Source organism: Erinaceus europaeus, chromosome 1 (assembly GCF_950295315.1).
Source record: "Erinaceus europaeus chromosome 1, mEriEur2.1, whole genome shotgun sequence".
NCBI lineage: Eukaryota > Metazoa > Chordata > Mammalia > Eulipotyphla > Erinaceidae > Erinaceus > Erinaceus europaeus.
In genome coordinates this window covers 75561867-75580350 of record NC_080162.1, presented here as the reverse complement: position 1 = coordinate 75580350, position 18484 = coordinate 75561867, and the positions used below count along the sequence as shown (strand labels likewise).

Sequence of the window (18484 nt, the reverse complement as noted above, 5' to 3'; positions counted from 1 at the left end):
AAACAAGGGCAACAAAAGGGAATAAATAAGTAAATAAATAAATATTTTTTAAAAAGAACATTTTTTCCCCAGCAGAATAATTTTCTGCATGCATTATGATATCCAGCATGCAAAGGAAAGAAATCACAGGGGAAAAAATAAACAAAAATAAATTAAATGGTCTATATATTTTTTCTTTACATCTCTCTACACTGCAAATACTCTACAAAAAGAACATGACTTACTTTGGTCTTCAGGACAACAAAACAATAAATGGGAGCAGCAGTGCTCCTCTCAGTGTGGCTAAGGAGGAACAGGATGGGGAGAGGGTGGGACTGGAGGCCTGACTCAGACTCCTGAATCATATGGTAACAGAGGGTGCTGTGGGGGGTGGGGGGTGGGGGGTGGGGGGTGGCAGGAGGCAGGGGCAGGGACTGGTCAGCAGGGCTGTGTTTACCCGGAAGAGAACTGGCTCATACCAGGGTTGGCAATTTAGCAGCATGCCTTCAAGTATGATAGTGGAGTGAAGCATGCAGACAGTAGGGAGCTGTGAGGACTGTGGCGAAAGGGAATCCTGCTGCCCAATTGCAGTTTACCTTGGGGAGGGATGTGGGCCCTGTGGGGAGCAGACTCCATTTTTTCAAAGAGGCCCCAAATTCTGATCTTTCAAATGTGAAACCTGGGGCCAGGCAATGGTGCACCCAGTGGGCACACATGTTACCATGTACGAGGACCCAGGTTCAAGCCCTCAGTCCCCACCCACCTGCAGGGGACTAGAGGGAGGGAGCTCTGAAAGCAGTGAAGCAGGGCTGCAGGGGTCTCTCTTTCTCTGTCCTCTATTTTCCCATCCCCTCTCAATTTTTTTTCTCTATCCAATAAATTAATAAATAAAATATTTTAAAAATTAAAATAAAATGTGAACTCTTTAGGCACTGGCACCTAATTGCAAAAGCAATCCAAAACTGTCCAGTCCACATCTGTGGGCCAGAAAGTAGGTGGGGGGGGGGTTGCTGTGAGCAACCAGTGTGTGACCTCTGCCCTCTCCCCCCCCCACCTCTGTGCTGAGTTCTTCACATGGGTGCACTGACCACAGAGGGCTTTCTTGTGTTTTCTCTGCCAGAAAACGAGCCACCTTCTCCTCTGGTCTCCGGGATCATCGACTACAACATGCCCCTCACCTCCACATATCTGAAGCAGATGAAGCTCCGTGTGATGAACTCCCAGGAGCAGGTAAAGTGCCCCCTCCCTTGCCTCCCCCTGAGGTGTCCCGACTTGCCTGAATGTGGCTGCTCCTCTCCAGGAACAGGGCCACAGCATGTATAAACACCCTGGAAATCAAAGAGGCCCTTATCTGGTTATCTGGTCGCGCAGTCTGGCTGAGAGGGGAGGGAGGGAGAGAATGTGTTCCTCGTTAGAAGATCTGCCTGGTCTCCAGTGAACCCTGGAAGTTTTGTTCTGCTAAGCCTCCCTCAGGGTCAGGGGTGAGGGGGCAGCTGGTACAAGCTTCAAACCTTGATTCTGCTCTGCCCTTTGTCCGCTGTGTCACTCTCCTCCACTCTGCTGAGAGGTGAGAGAGAGAAAGAGGGGCTCTGGCTGCCTGCCTATGGCGTGTCACTCTTGGGGCCCAGACAGGCCAGGAGGATGGTCCTTGGAGGGTGGCCCAGGCAAGATAAGGCTCTGGGGCCTGGGCTGCCCAAGACTTCCCAGTTGTGGGTTGCCAAGGGCTGTCAGGCACCATGGAAACAGGCTATGAAAAGAAAACCATTCCTGCCTGCCTGCCTTCCTCCCAGCACAGGCCTACTTTCCACCTTCCACAGAGCAAGTAGCCCACCTATCTTTCGGAGAAAGAACCCCACAACCACCAATAAACCCCCACCCCCAGCCTCCACTCGCTGCTCCTGGAACCCTGGTAATAACTCCCCACATCTGGCTTCTCCTGCATTCACCCATGGCGACAGTAGAGCCCATGGTGACAAGCTAGGGCCAGGCAGTGGCACACCTGGTTAAGAGCACACATTACAGTGCTCAAGGACCCAGGTTCAAGCCCCTGGTCCTCACTTGTAGGGGGAAGCTTCACGAGTGGTGAAGCAGGGCTACAGGTGTCTCTCTGTTTTTCTCCCTCTGTATCCCTCCCTCCCCTCTCAAATTTTCTCTGTCTCTATCCAATAATAAATTAATTTTTAAAAAAAGAGCCCACAGGCAATGTGGCCCAAGTTGGGGAGTTGGCAGTCCCCCTTGCAGCCAGGGTGCACCTCCACCCCATGCTTGATAGGTCTTCTTGACACCCTGCAAGGCCAACAGGACCAGGGGACCGTGGCACTGGGTCTGAGGAGTAGAGCTGGTGGTCTTGAGCACACAGGGCTCTGGGCTGCCCTTCAGGAAGAGCGGTGGCACCCTCGTAGTCCCACACTAGTGCCCCCCCCCCCAGAGTTGGGATAGAGTCAGTTTTGCTCTGGGTAGTCGACCTGCCCGTGTTTCTGAGTCTCTCACATCTTCACATCACATCTGAGCATGTAACTTTGCACTCCAGTGAAACTTCATGGAACAGCAGAGGAGCTGGGGCTGGAATTATCTTTTCAGCTCACAACTGCAGTCAGTCCTGTGCAGGAAAGCGTCGCTTTTGCTTGTGGCTGTAGCATTCAGACACACCATGCAGGGCTGGCAGGAAGTCTCTACTGCCACCCACTGAAGAGGAATCCATGGCCTCTCTTGTGCTATAACCAGCCACACTGACACTGTCTCGGGCTGCTTTTCCCCCAAAATTGTGCTCTGTCCAGATCACCCAGAACTAGCAGCACCATCCATGTCCCCATCCTGCATGAACAGATCCTGTTACGTTTCCTTTGGTTCCATGACCCCTTATGTCTGTGGGGGAGAAGACTGCTGGTTGGTTGTATTCCAGAGGCATCCAGTCCTTCAACATGTCTGTGGAGCCCTGCTCTGTGAGCCGAGTTTAGGAGGATGTGCAAAGACAGCACCACTCCAAGTGTCTGACAGGCATGGGGAACATCCTGCCCAAGGGCTGTGTAAGGCCCGAGAAATCATTTGGTCTGGCTCTGCCAAGCCAAGTGCAAGAGGGAATCTAAATTCCATAAATCTAGGGGCTTTATTATTTTTTTCATAGCAACATTAAGTGCTGATTTTTAAGGTGACCACTTTGTATAGCCCCTCAAATGACATTATAAACATCCAAATGGCCCTTGGCAGAAAAAAGGTTCCCCATGCCTGATCTAGAGGGAAGCCGACTCTAAGGAGGGAAGTACACACAAATGCCTTGATCACAGCAGGGTGCTCTAGAGAACTGAGGTGGGGGGGTCTGCTTGCCCTCACAGTGCAGTTGTGACAATGACCAGGCAGAAGAGCACGTGGTGTTGTGAGGACTTAGGGCAAAGGGTAGACAGAAGATGTTTGGTGGCTCTGGAGATATTTTGCCTCAGAAAAGGATATTTGAACTGAGGTAGAGATATCAAGGGATGGGGCTAGGTGGTGGTGCACCTGGTTGAGCACACATGTTACAATGCACAAGGACCTGGGTTCAAGTCCCTGGTCCCCACCTGAAAGCTTTGCAAGTGGTGAAGCAGTGCTGCTGGTATCTCTCTGTTCTCTCCCTCTCTGTCACCTCCTTCCTTCTTGATCTCTGGCTGTCTCTAAAAAGAGAGAGAGATCAAGGAAGAAGAGCTTTGGGCTGAGGGAAGGGCTTGTACAAAGGCCCTGTGGCCATGAAGGTGTGAGAGGCAGGTGTGGCTTGGACCGTGAGTTTGAGTTCTGTTGCTCAAGAGAGGGGAGAAGCATGATGCTGGGCAGATAAGCACTTGATGGTATCTGAACTGAAGTTCTTGAGAAGCGATGTCTAGGGTTTGGGCTCACAGGCTGCGCTAAGTGCCCAGTGGGACTGAGATTGCCCACAGTGGAGCTGATGGCATCTCCCTGGCCTGGAGATGCAGTTGACTAAGTAGGGCCCCCAGGGAACCCCCTTGCTGCAGGAGAGGATCCAAGTTGCAGCCCCTCCTGGCACAGCTGGCAGGAGAGGCCATACCTCAACCTGCACCCAGGACCTCTCATCTGTCAGCCTCCAGCATCCACATGCCTCAGTGCTAGTTCAAGGCCTCAGCTTCTCAAACACGCCATTATCCTGTCTTATAGGCAGAACAGAGAGAAACAAAAAATCACATTGTTCACCATGTCCTCTTCTGCTGGAGCATAGAAGGGCCAAGGACCCAGGAATCTTTGATTCCTTAGCTGGAGATGGAACTAAAAATACACATACTACACTAGCAACCTCTCTCCCATACAGTGGAATCAGAGCTCTGAGGGTATACGAAGTACCCCCCCCACACACACACACACACACACACACGCACACATAGCCACAGGCCGGCTTTCCAGCTGGCAGGTCCTACCTCCCCAGACCAGGCTCTGAAAGTGGTTTCCACCTTTGCAGAATCACTCTGGCCATAAAAATGCCAGCAAAGGGTAATCGGGCAGTGGGTAGCGCAGGGGGTTAAGCAGGTTAAGCGCAGGTGGCGCAAAGCACAAGGACCGGCTCAAGGATCTGGGTTCAAGCCCCCGGCTCCCCACCTGCAGGGGAGTTGCTTCACAGGCGGTGAAGCAGGTCTGCAGGTGTCTATCTTTCTCTCCCCCTCTCTGTCTTCCCTTCCTCTCTCCATTTCTCTCTGTCCTATCCAATAACAACGACATCAATAACAACAGCAACAACAACAACAGCAAAAATAATAATAACAAGGGCAACAAAAGGAAAATAAATGAAATTAAAAAAAATTTTTTTTAATTGCCATCAAAGAACACCTGTAGAGCTTTCAGACCCCTCATGCTGGCTGTATGGGAAATCAGCCCACTTCTAAAGTAGCTGAAAGCCCAAAGAAAGGGCGTTTGATTCATGCTGAACAAAACTCTATATCTAAAAACTCTGGAAGGGGCAATCCCAATGATTTTCTTCTTTAGTATCGTATATCCAGGAGGCAAACAGGAAGACAAGCAGAACCTTCCCCCTTGTTTTGCTTGAAGCAGACAACCAACAGGTAGTGGGGTTCAACTGTGAGAGGGATGCCATTGTGGTCCTTGTCATCCAGCTCTGTGTGATTACCACACTGGGAACGGGTCCTTTTCTGCATAGGCTCAGAGGTAATATGAAAATCCGGTCACAATATTATTTTACTTGAGGTCTCGTTCAATACAACAAATGTTTGTGGCATCCTCAAGATGCAGGACAATAGGAGAGCAGACGTCACCCTCCCAGACCCTTGGCCTTGAGACACGGGCCCCAGGTGGTGTCGACCACATGGCCGAGCTGAGATGAAAATAAGAAAGAGAGGGGAGTCAGGCTGTAGCACAGCGGTTAAGCGCAGGTGGCACAAAGCACAAGGACCGGACCGGAGTAAGGATCCAGGTCTGAGCCCTGGCTCCCCACCTGCAGGGGAGTCGCTTCACAGGCGGTGAAGCAGGTCTGCAGGTGTCTGTCTTTTACTCCCCCTCTCTGTCTTCCCCTCCTCTCTCCATTTCTCTCTGTCCTATCCAACAACGACGACGACAATAATAATAACCACAACAATAAAAAAGGGAATAAATAAATAAATATTTTTTTATAAAAAGAAAATAAGAGAGAGAGAGAGAGTAGCTGGACAAAACTGTTTTTCCCGTCCTCAGTGCAACTCTCATATCCACATAAAGCTGGAATCAGGTGTAGCTGCACCAGTGAAAAATATGTTTTTCCTGTAGGGGCAAAATAGGAAGATTTCATGAAATGCAGCCTGTTTCCCAGAGTTCCCCATAGCATTCTCTGATAAGATTAGGTCCCCTAGGCCCAGAAGATAGCTCAACTGGCTAGTGCACCTGCTCTGACATGTGCATGACCCAAGTTTGAGCATGGACCCCCACCACACTGGAGGAAGTTTCAGTGTTGCTTCTCTAGCTGAGAAAAAAAATCAGCATTGGAACTCTGGTGAATCTCCTTCATTCTCCCCACAAATTAAAGGACAAAAGATGAGGTGCCCTGAAGGGTTCAGGCCTCAACGAAAGGTCAGAGGTGGCCAGCGTACTCCCTCACAGACACTGCTCCATCTAGGTGCCATTCGAGAGACAGCAAAGTGCTCGCATCTGCTCCATGCAGCCTCTGGTTTCACTTTCTGTCTCGTTTGGTTTCCTTTCATACTTAAAAATATCAAGTGGATCTGAGCCAGGAGATAGCTCACCCTTGTAGAGTGCACAGGACCAGGGTTCAGGCTTGAGCCCCAGTCCCCCACATAAGAGTACCACGCACTGGGGCAGCTTCACAAGTAGTGGTGGAGCAGTGTGTCTTCTCTATCTTCTTTTCTGTCTATCTGTATCTGAAGAGAGAGAGAGAGAAAGAGAGAGAGAAAAAAAACTATCAGGAGTGGTAGAACTGTGCCAATAGTAGCAATAGTAATAAATGTAGATGACTCATGGCGTCAGTAGAAAAATCGGTATCTGGGTGGGGGTAGATAGCATAATGGTTATGCAAAGAGACTCTCATGCCTGAGGCTCTGAAGTCCCAGGTTCAATCCCCCACACCACCATAAGCCAGAGCTGTGCAGTGCTCTGGTATTTCTCTCTGTGTCTTTCTCTCTGCGTGTCTCTAAAAAATAAAATAAAAAAGAAAGAAAAATCAGTATTTGAAAGCAAAGGCCCAGTGATTAGAATCACTGTTGTCAGGAGTCGGGCGGTAGCGCAGCGGGTTAAGTGCACGTGGCGCAAAGCACAAGAACCGGCATAAGGATCCCGGTTGGAACCCCGGCTCCCCACCTGCAGGGGAGTCACTTCACAGGTGGTAAAATAGGTCTGCAGGTGTCTGTCTTTCTCTCCCCTTCTCTGTCTTCCCCTCCTCTCTTCATTTCTCTCTCTCCTATCCAACAACAATGACAACAACAATAACTACAACAATAAAACAAGAAGGGCAACAAAAGGGAATAAATAAATAATAATTTTAAAATCTTTTTTAAAAAATCATCGTTGTCCCAGCAGTCAGACCACTGTGATTATTTTGGCATCTACCTTTCCAGACTGTTGGGTGAGAGGGGCTGTCCTGTATATATCTTTCCAAGCTGCTTTGTTTTCCTGTTGCTCATTTTCCATATTACCAGGATTCTATTTGCCCTCTGGGCTTTGGTGTTTCCACCTACCAAAGAAGCAGGCTATTTTTCCTGGCTATAAAATTAATTCACTCTGTTACCCTGTCCAGCTATCTGTCTATCAGTCTATTCTTTCATACCTGAGCTAGATGCTAAGGAGACAGTGGTTAAAAAAAAAATTCAAGGAGTAGGTTGGTGATACACCTGGTTGAGAGCACACATTATAGTGCACAAGGATCCAAATTCAAGCTTACGATCCCCACGTAGTAGTGAAGCAATACTGCAGGTTTCTCTCTCTCTCTCTCTCTCTCTCTCCCCCTGCCTTTCCCTCTCCAACTTCCCTTTGCCTCTCAATTTCTGTCTGTATCCATCCAGTAAATGAATAAAATTATTTTTAAAAAATTCAAGCATGCATAGATAGCATCATGGTTATGCAAACAGACTTTCATGCCTGAGGCTCCAAGATCCCAGGTTCAATCCCCAGCACCAACATAAAGCAGAGCTGAGCAGTGCTCTGGTAAAAAAAAAAAAAAGAAAGAAAGAAAGAAAGAAAGAAAAGAAAGGAAGGAAGGAAGGAAGAAATTCAAGTCCCTTCTACTTCTCACAGATATGCAGGAAGACAGGGAAGACCAAAATCAACACTCTAGTCCTTTGGGAAGAGCTTAGAGGAGAAGTAGAGAAGGGGGAGTAGGCAGGGCAGCTTACTAATCAGCACCTGTTCTGTGTCCAGCGTTTGTCTGCTTTACCCCTCACTCTCACAATTCTGCAGGGCCTGGTGCCCTAGATGGTGGTCCCACATCAGCTGTCACAAATGGAAATTCAGGTCTCTTTCCTCCTGTGCACCTGTGCACCTGCCTCAGCCCCAAGCTCTGCTTCTCTCTTATGCCCTTAGGCTCTGAAGAAGGTGTCCTCGTAATGCTGGTGGAAGGAAAGTGTCCTTGGCAGAGATGATGGCCAAGCAGGACAAGGACTGTGTTTGACTTGGGAAGTGGGTGGCTACCCTAAATAGACAGTGCATAGGACAGGCCGCCCCACCTTGTGATGCTCTGTTATCTGGAGGGGTTCATGCAACATTGCATTTCCACATAATCTTTCCTTAGGCTGTATGTAATGCTTAAACCAAAACCCCACTGTAGAAATCAAATCCAGACCCAGAAATCAGATCCAGATCTAGGAGGGAGACAATCATTTGTGTTCCACCCCACCCCCTTCTATTTTATAGACGTGGAGGTTGGGATCTCAGAGGTTCAGTGATACACACACACTCTCTCTCCCTCTCCCTCTCCCTCCCCCCTCCCTCTCCCTATCCCCCTTCTTCTCCCTGTCCTTCTCTCTCCCAGGTTTGTCCAGAGCAGGAAGGCTGTCAGCACCTTCCTGGCCTCCCCTCTCCCTTCTCTCCAGTTGCTGGAGCAGTGCTAATGTCCCACTAATGGTTTTAATGGTTCTCTTAGCAGCGTGTGAAGTGGTGCAGTGCTCCGTTGTTTAAGCCAGTGTGATGGAGGCTCACTCTTGTCTCCATTAACCTCTGCCTCCCTTCCCTCTGCCGCTCTCCCAGAGTTTTCCTTGGGTCTTGGAGGGTGGAGGAGGAGGGGCAGGACTTCCCCTCCCCCCCACACACACACATGTGGGGCCTGCAGTAGCCCCTGCCCCTGGGGTCTCCAGAATATGGGTCTCCTGCTCCTTTCAGCAGCACTGCCTTCAGCCAGGACTTGGCCCACCCTCATCAGCCAAAGCCCCTGGAGTCTGGCTGGTGGTACCATTTCCATCTATGAGCTCTGTGACCTTGGGCAGATCACTTCACCTCTCCAGTGCTTCTTTTTCCTCATCGGTGACTCCGGAGCAGTAGTACAGCTACCCCATGTAGTTATTATTCCAAGAGTTAAATGGTGCCGAGCCCAACCTGAGCTCAGCACAGTGCCAGGCACATTAAAAATAGTGTGGAAATCTCAATGACTTCTACTGGTGTTGGTTTTCTATTATAGTTTTAATGTTATTGTGTGGCATTTCTTTAATAGGCATTTAATCGAATGACCTTGGACAAGAGACCAGGGTCACAAAGATGTAAGAGTGTGACTGTTCTTTAGGAGCAGTTCTTCAAGCAGCACGGACCATAGCGCCACAGATAACAGAAACAGGAGAACGGGGTTGAAGGGGTGGGGGAGGGGAGTGTGGAAAGAAGCTGGCCAAGTGGTTCAGAGATGCTCGCTTGTATTCAAATGAGATTTGGGCAAGCAAAGAGGGCCTGAGAGACCACCGATTGTATGGGGGGCTTGGCTAGGGGAGGCAGCACCTGCTTAAGAGGGTGAAGAGGAGGAATGAGAAGAAAGGGGAGGAAAAGCATGGGTCTTTGTTAAAGTCCATCCTCAGCAAGGATTGGGACAGGAAATAACACAGTCCTTGGGCTCACCTCCCCTAACTAGAAGAGAAACCAACCCTCCTTGGAAAACCTCTCCCCATCCACTTTGCTTTTCAGTAGTTCTAAAATGTATGTAAGACCCAATTTGCCAATTCAAGGTGCAAGCCAATAGCATTAAGTACATTTACAATGTTGTATGACCCTCATTCTATTAAAAAAAAAAAAAGTCACCCCAGCCAGATAGCTAACCACTGAGCACACTTTCCCATTCCCTCTCTCCCCATCCCCTGACAACCACTGTTTTATTTTCTGTCACTAAACTCCACATTCAAGGTGCCTCACATAAATTGAATCATACACTGTCCTTTTGTGCCAGACTTATCCCACTTAGCTTACGCTTTCCCAGGTCCATTCATGTCATAGCAGATATCAGAATTTCACCCCATTTTATGACTGAATAAACTCTCCATTGTGTGGAATAGATGACATTTTACCCATTCCTCTCTTGGTGGACATGTGTGTTCTTTCTGCTCTGGGCTCATCATATCACGTTTTCATTTGTTTGTTTATTTGTTTTAACTTTTTTTTTTCTTAAAGAATTTATTTATTCATGAGAAGGATAGGAAGAGAGAAAGAACCAGACATCACTCTGGCACATGTGCTGCCGGGGATCGAACTCGGGACCTCATGCTTAAGAACCCAATGCTTTATCCGCTGCGCCACCTCCCGGACCACCATATCCACGGTTTAATCAAGGTGCGAGGGACAGGAAGGGATGACAGCAGGGTTCTCTTCCTTCTCTCCCTGAGTCCTGACTTCCAGCTTGTGGCTTTCCTTCTCATGAATGCCCTCAACTTCCTTTCTTCCAGGAACCCAAGAAAATGAGCAGACCCAGAAAAGACACACAGTCCAGGAGCTGCCACCAGAGCCGGTCACTTACTTAACCGTGCTTGGCCCACAGGGTTCTTACTGATGGGGAGCCCAGCAGGGCTCATGTGGTCTCCCTGATTTCAGAGTTTGATAGCAACCTGGCTGTGATCTCTCCTTTCCTTTTTCTTACTCAGGCCACCCTCAGCCCAGAGAAGGTATGAATCAGGGGACAAACCCCAGAATGAAGATTTTGCTACACCCCCCAGCTGTGCCTCAGTGTGTGTGACCTCTGGTGATCTCTTAAGGAAGCAGAGATCCCAACATGATTCTTTAAAATTGAAGAGTAAGCTCTATGGAATAGAAACAACCTAGAAATTCTAAACCACTTAGGAAAAATAAAAGAAACAAAAAAGTATGATCCATTCAGCAAAAGTAACTAAATGAAGGAATAATATAAGAAAGAAACCAAAAAGAGATACAATAATGGAAAACAAAGTTAACAGGACTAAGGTTCATTAAATCACAATAAATACCACTGGCTTAAATTACACTACAAAGGATCAAAAGGCTCAGCTTTTTTTATTATTTTATTTTTTCTTTCTTTATTTATTGGATAGAGATAGCCAGAAGTCGAGAGGAAAGGGGAGACAAAGAGGGAAAGAGACACCTGTAGCACTGCTTCAGCACTTGCAAAGCTCGCAAAGCTTTCCCCATGTAGGTGGGGACTGGAGGCTCGAACCTGGGTCCTTGAGCATTGCAACATGTGCTCTCAACCAGGTGCACCACCACCCAGCCCCAGGCTTAGTTTTTAAAAAACATTTATATATCCATTAACACCAGAGAAAGAACCAAAGCATCACTCTTACACACGAGATGCTGGGGATCAATCTTAGGACCTCATGCTTTTTTAATTCCAACATTCTAGTCACTGTGCCTCCTTCCAGGCCCTGGCTCAGTTTTTGTTTTTTGCTTGTTTTGTGTTGTTTTTGCCACCAGTGTTATCACTGGGGCCTGATGCCTACGCAGTGACTCCACTGCTCCCAGTGGCCGTCCTTTTTTTCTTTGATAGAGACAGAGAGATAGGAAAAAGAGGGAGAGAAAAGGAAAGACACGTTTAGCACTGCTCTACCACTTGTGAAGCCTCCTCCGCCCACCCCCCCGTCCCCCCCCCCACCCCCCCCCCCCGTGTAAGCGGGGACCAGACAACTTGGGTGTTTGTGCATACTGATGTGTGCACTCTATTGGTATGCCAGCCCCCACAACTCAGGGTTTTTTTTAAAGATAGGGGGCAGGTGTTTATGCACCTGGTTGAGTATACATTACAATGCTCAAGGATGTGAGTTCCAGCCCCCGGTTCCCACTTGAAGAGGGGAACGCTTTGCAAGTGGTGAAGCAGTATTGTAGGTGCCTCTCTCCTTCTCTGCTACTCCCTTCCCTCTCAATTTCTGGCTGTCTCTATCCAGTAAGTAAATAAATATAATTAAAAAATTAAGATTTTTTTTGTTTTAATTGTTTTATTTTATTTATTTATTTATTTATTTACTTGATAGAGACAATCAGAAATCAAGAGAAAGGGAAAGATAGAAAGGGAGCGAGACACCTGCAGCCCTGCTTCACCACTTCACCTCTGCAGGTGGGTACTAGAGGCTTGAGTCCAGGTCCTTGCACATTGTAACATACGCACTCAACTAAGTGCGCCACTACTCAGCCCCCAACTCAGATTTTTAAATGGCAAAATCTAGTTGGTATCTATAAAATATTTTTAAAACACACACATGCAAAAGAAGGGGGCCAGGCAGTAGCACAGGGGGTTAAGCACACATGGCACAAAGCACAAGGACTGGTTTAAAGATCCTGATTCGAGCCCCCAGCTCCCTACCCACAGGGGGGTCACTTCACAGACAGTGAAGCAGGTCTGCAGGTATCTATCTTTCTCTCCTCCTCTCTGTCTTCCCTTTCTCACTTTCTCTCTGTCCTATCCAACAACAACAGCAATAACAACAATAATAACACCAACAAGGGCAACAAAAGTGGGAAAAATGGTTTCCAGAATCTGTGGATTCATAGTGCAGGCACCGAGCCCCAGCAATAACCCTGGAGGCAAAAAAAAAAAAAAAAAGTTAAAAAAAAAAGTGGTCCAAGAGGTGGCGCAGTGGATAGGGCTTTGGACTCTCAAGCATGAGGTCCTGAGTTCAATCTCCGGCAGCACATGTACCAGAGTGATGTCTGGTTCTCTCTCTCTCCTATCATTTCTCATGAATAAATAAAATATTAAAAAAAAACATAAAAGAAGGCAGTACTTTAGATGCCAATTAAGTAAATGTCTAAGACTAAAAAGCATTAGATAGGGGGTTGGGCAGTAGTGCACCAGTAAAGTGAGCATAATATAAAGCTCAAGGACCTGCCCAAGGATCCAGGTTGGAGCGCCTGCTCCCCATCTGTAGTGGGGGAAGCTTCGAAAGCAGTGAAGCAGGTCTGCAGGTGTTGTCTCTCTCTCTCTCTCTCTCTCTCTCTCTCTCTCTCTCTATCCTCCCCAATTGATCTCTGTCCTATCCACTAAAATGGAAAAATGGCTGCTAGGAACATTGCAGCAGATTCATGGTATTGGCATGGAGGCCCAGTGATAACCCGGAGGCAAAAAAAAAAAAAGCATTAGATGGGGCAAAGTTAGGTATTTCGTACTGATCAAAGGTACAATTTCTCAGGAATATTTCTGATCCTCTTGACCTAAGAAGTCTGCTCTTGGAGAGGTTGCACAAGTTGGTCGGTTCTGTTGAGCAGAAAGAGCATTGTAGGCACCACCGTGAGAAGCAGCATCTCTTTCAGAGCCCCAGCACCTCCTGTCTTCAGTCTTCAGCATGTCTATTGTCTGTTACTATCTTGCTGCAGTCATTTCTCTAAGCCAGTATTGTTAAGCTCTGTCTGCTCTTTGGAAATGTGCCTCAAGCAATGCATGGAGTAGACCTTGTGAAATTTGTGAGAAAGTGAGGTCTGCTGCCTTGGTCTCCTGGACTCTGACTCCTCTCAGGCTCCCCCTTCTTTTTTTTTTTTTTTTTCCTCCTATTTATTTATTTATTTATTTATTTTTTATTTAAGAAAGGATTAATTAACAAAACCATAGGGTAGGAGGGGTACAACTCCACACAATTCCCACCACCCAATCTCCATATCCCACCCCCTCCCCCGATAGCTTTCCCATTCTCTATCCCTCTGGGAGCATGGACCCAGGGTCATTGAGGGTTGCAGAAGGTAGAAGGTCTGGCTTCTGTAATTGCTTCCCCGCTGAACATGGGCGTTGACTGGTCGGTCCATACTCCAGTCTGCCTCTCTCTTTCCCTAGTAGGATGGGTCTCTGGGGAAGCTGAGCTCCAGGACACATTGGTGGGGTCTTCAATCCAGGGAAGTCTGGCCGGCATCCTGATGACACCTAGGCTCCCCCTTCTGCTCTCACTCACCAGATATGCTTCGACCACTTCTTCAGTTCCCCAGCTCCCATCCCTTCTTCCTGACTCCTGACCATCTGGTCTAATATTGGCTGCCTTCTCTCATTGCACCTCTTACCTCCTGCCTCTTAGATACCCTCAGTTGAGAGGACTGGCAAACAGCTCGCTTGGATAGTTGCTGTTTTGCCATGTGCATGGTCCATGGAAGAAAGATTGGTGCTGTGATCTCCATTTCTCTCTCTTCCTTCCCCTATCCCTTTCTCCCCTTCTGTCCCTCTTTGTCTTTAAATAATAATAAGAAGGAGGAGGAGGAGGAGTATGCCCTGGGTTGATGTGTGAGATCAGCCTGCTTGTTATTTCATCATCTTTTTTTTAAATTTTTTTATTTATAAAAAGGGAACATTGACTAAACCATAGGATAAGAGGGATACAACTCCACACACTTCCCATCACCAGAACTCTGTATCCCATCCCCTCCCCTGATAGCTTTCCTATTCTTTTTTTATTTAAGAAAGGAGACATTAACAAAACCATAGAATAAGAGGGGTACAGTTCCGCACAATTCCCATAACCCGATCTCCATATCCCATCCCCTCCCCTGATAGCCTTCCCATTCTCTATCTCTCTGGGAGTATGGATCCAGGGTTAAAGAGGGTGGAAGATTTGGCTTCTATAATTGCTTCCCCACTGAACGTGGGCGTTGACTGGTCGATCCATACTCCCAGTCTGCCTCTCTCTTTCCCTAGTAGGGTGGGGATCTGGGGAAGCAGAGCTCCCGGACACATTGATGGGATCGTCTGTCCTGGTCAGCATCTTGCTGGCATCTGGAACCTGGTGGCTGAAAAGAGAGTTAACACACAAAGCCAAACAAATTGTTGAACAATCATGGACCTAAAGGCTGGAATAGTGCAGATGAGGTGTTGGGGAGGTATTCCCTGCATGCTCTTGTGTACTTTTGCTTTCAGGTATATATTTTTCCCTAGCTTACGGGCACATGTGAACCTATGCTCTATCTCAGGGGACCTGGACTATATTTAGGTTTGGGGACTTTATTGGGGAGTAGACCACCTGGAATGGAATTAGAGAATACTATGAAAGGAAAGGTCTCACCCGAGTGATGAAGCTGAAGGGTTGTCATTCCACACCTGAAGTCTCAGGTCACAGTCTGAAGTGAAGCATGTTATGGTGGCACTCGTTGTGTTGATAAAGACAACATTGAGATACCACCTCACCCCTGTGAGAATGGCATACATCAAAAAGGACAGCAGCAACAAATGCTGGAGAGGCTGTGGGGACAGAGGAACTCTTCTGCACTGCTGGTGGGAATGTAAATTGGTCCAGCCTCTATGGAGAGCAGTCTGGAGAACTCTCACAAGGCTAGACATGGACATTCCATATGACCCAGTAATTCCTCTCCTGGGGATATACCCCAAGGACTCCATAACACCCAACCAAAAAGATGTGTGTACATCTGTGTTCATAGCAGCACAATTCATAATAGCTAAAACCTGGAAGGAACCCAGGTGCCCAACAGCAAATGAGTGGGTGAAAAAGCTGTGGTACATATACACAATGGAATATTATGCAGCTATTAAGAATAATGAGCCCACCTTGTCTGACCTATCTTGGACAGAGCTAGAAGGAATTATGTTAAGTCAGCTAAGTCAGAAAGATAAAGATGAGTATGGGATGATCCCACTCATCAACAGAAGTTGAGAAAGAAGAACAAAAAGGGAAACTAAAAGCAGGATCTGATTAAATTGAGAGCAGGGCACCAATGTAAAAACACTGTGGTGAAGGGGAGGGTGGCCATTGAGCTTCCTGGTGCGACAGGGGGTGGGGGGGGTGGGACACAGTCTTTTGGTGGTGGGAATGGTGTTTATGTACACTCCTATTAAAGTGTAAACATATAAACCACTATTTAATTAATATGAGAGGGCAAAAATTGACTATATGTCTAGAACTTCTTAAAACACAGACTGAGTCTTTTTAATACATAGGCTGAGTCTTTGATATGTGGACTCTCTCAAAAGCCGAGACCAGGGAGAATAGAAGCAACCAGTAGCACAGCTATATACAAGATGTTGGGTATTATACCCCAAACCCTAACAAAGGGACCGTCCAAAGTTAGCCCAATCACCAAATAATGTGATGATAACAATAACTATCCATTGTCTTCTTGAACCCTAAGACAACAGGAATCTCACATTTCCACTATAGAGCCTATATTTCCCCCAGTCCTGGAACCTTAGGGTGGGGCCCGCTTTCCTGCATGCAGCTTTCCTATTCTTTAACCCTCTGGGAGTATGGACCCAAGGTCATTGTAGGATGCAGAAGGTTGAAGGTCTGGCTTCTGTAATTGCTTCCCCGCTGAACATGGGCATTAACAGGTTGATCCATACTCCCAGCCTGCCTCTCTCTTTCCCTAGTGGGGAAGGGCTCTGGGGAAGCAGAGCTCTAGGACACATTGGTGGGGTTGTCTGTCCAGGGAAGTCTGGACAGCATCATGCTAGCATCTGGAACCTGGTGGTTGAAAAGAGAGTTAACATACAAAGCCAAATAAATTGTTGACCAATCATGGACCTAAAGGCTGGAATAGTGGAGATGAAGAGTGGGGTGGGGGGTGGTCCTCCATAGCTAGTAGGCATATTTTAGTTCTATTCCAAAGGGCCTGTGGCTATACTAGTTGTTGTTGTTGTTGTTGTTTTCCCTGAGCCTGAAATCTGATATGCAGGTGGATCCAAGTTAATGTCTGGGGAGATGATGTTATGGCTGGGAAAAGGACCAGAAAGCTGGATCAGGGAAGAGAGTAGCTCCCTAATATGGGAAAGGGGTATAAATATTATTGACTGTAAACCCCATCGATTTGATGTGATCTGAGGCCCATATTCAGCTTAGGAGCCTATGTGACCTCTGCATCCCTATAGATCTGAGCTCACATTCTGTGGTCATGAGTAGGAACATTCCAAGCTGCCCCAATATCGACCCATCTTCCTCAGGTGTAGCATAGAGTATGTTGTCCATCCTCCCTTTGGAGGATGGAACATTCTCTACCATTGTTGATCCAAGTTGAGGGCAAGGTCCTATGGGGGCCCACAAAAGGGTCTATTGTGTTGTTCCTGATAGAAATGACCGGTAACAATGGAGAGAGGGATTTATTCAAGGTCTAGGCCCATCATGTCTGTTTGGGAATCTCAGGACTCCGCAAATAGGGCCCCAGCTGATGGGGTGGCCTGATAGTGACTAAAGAGTCATTGTTAAAGTATGCCAGTCTCTTGCCCTTATTCAGCTTTTGCAGTCGTTGCTTTGATAAGGTTAGCTTTGGAGTGAGTGAGAGAACTGTAATAGGAAGTAGGTGAGGAGGGTATCTAAGTCTAAGTAGACACTATTTCATTATGAACTTTATACTGACTCACTACAGACTATTGTGTATTTTTGCTTTCAGGTATATATTCTGCCCTAATTTATGGATACATGTGAACATATGCTCTGTCTTACGGGACCTGGTCTATATCTAGGTTTGGGGACTTTGTTAGGAAGTGAACTTCCTGGGATGGAATTAGAGAATACTATGAAAGGAAAGGTCTCACCTGAGTAATGAGGGTGAAGGGTTGTCATTCCATGCCTGACATCTCTGGACACAGTCTGAAGTGAAGCTTGCTGAGGTGGTACTTGTTGCGTTGATTAGGTTGGGATCAGCGGATGCAATATCAGTTGGTATTGAGAGAAGCATGCAGAAAAGTGAGCCCCACCCCAGAGGTTCCAGGACTGGGGGAAATATAGGCTCTATAGAGGAAGTGGGAGGTTCCTGCTATCTTAGGGCTTAAGAAGACAATAGACAGTTATTGCTATAATCACCTTATTTGGCAGTTGAGTTAACTTTGAAAAATCCCTTTGTTAGGATTTGCTGTATCATACACAACATCACCATAATTTATGTCCTTTGACATTATTTGTATATAGCTGTGCCACCGGTTGCTTCTGTTCTCCCTGGCCTACTGTTCTTTTTTCTTCTTGTTGTTGTTGTTCTTTGTTTTGTTTTTGTTTTTTATAATTTCTTTATTGGGGAATTAATGTTTTACATTCAACACTGGTCTACGGTTTTAAGAGAGTCAAAATATCAAAGACTCAGCCTATGTATTAAAAAGACTCAGTCTGTGTTTTAAAAAGTTTGAGACATTCAATCAGTTTTTCCCCTCATATTAATTAGTGATTTATTTATATGACTACACATTAATAGGAGTGTACATAATAAACACCATTCCCACCACCAAAAGACTGTGTCCCATCCCATCCCCCCCCCCCCCCCATGAAGCTGAACATATACCCTCACCCTCAACCCAGGGTTTTTGCTTTGGTGCCCTACTCCATGTTTTTCCATCCTGTTTTTAATGTGGTGCTGGAGAATTAACTTGGGGCTTGCACACGTGAAGGCCACTAAGTGACCTGCTGGACCCAATTTTTTTTCATTTGTTTAATGGGGGGGGGGAACATCACAACACTGCTCTGCCTTTCATGAAATTCCCCCTTATGGTGTTGGGGCTCACTCTACCAGGTGAGCTGTCTCCTTGCCCCCCTTCTTGTTACTTACTATGCAGCCATGTCCAGGAGGTCCACCTCTGCCTTCACAAGCACCCAAGACAGGCCTGATATGACACCGGTCACATTTTAAGATCTGAGAATCTATAGCCCAAACCTTTCGCTGTCTCAGTAAATCCCTGGCACTGTGG

The 18484-nt window shown here is 47.1% G+C and overlaps 1 protein-coding gene across 2 annotated transcripts in view; it reads left to right on the top strand.

Moving 5' to 3' along the window:
• Positions 1-1103: 1103 nt before the first annotated feature.
• The window catches only part of NOL4L (nucleolar protein 4 like), a 74772-nt gene continuing 57391 nt past the window's right edge, over positions 1104-18484 (top strand). For both annotated transcript variants that reach the window (XR_009549093.1, XM_060188572.1), the window contains exon 1: positions 1104-1209. Coding sequence is in view for 1 of the 2 variants with exons in the window: in XM_060188572.1 (XP_060044555.1) it covers positions 1147-1209 (63 nt within the window). In the remaining variant the exon portion in view is untranslated. The remainder of the gene's footprint in view (positions 1210-18484) is intronic.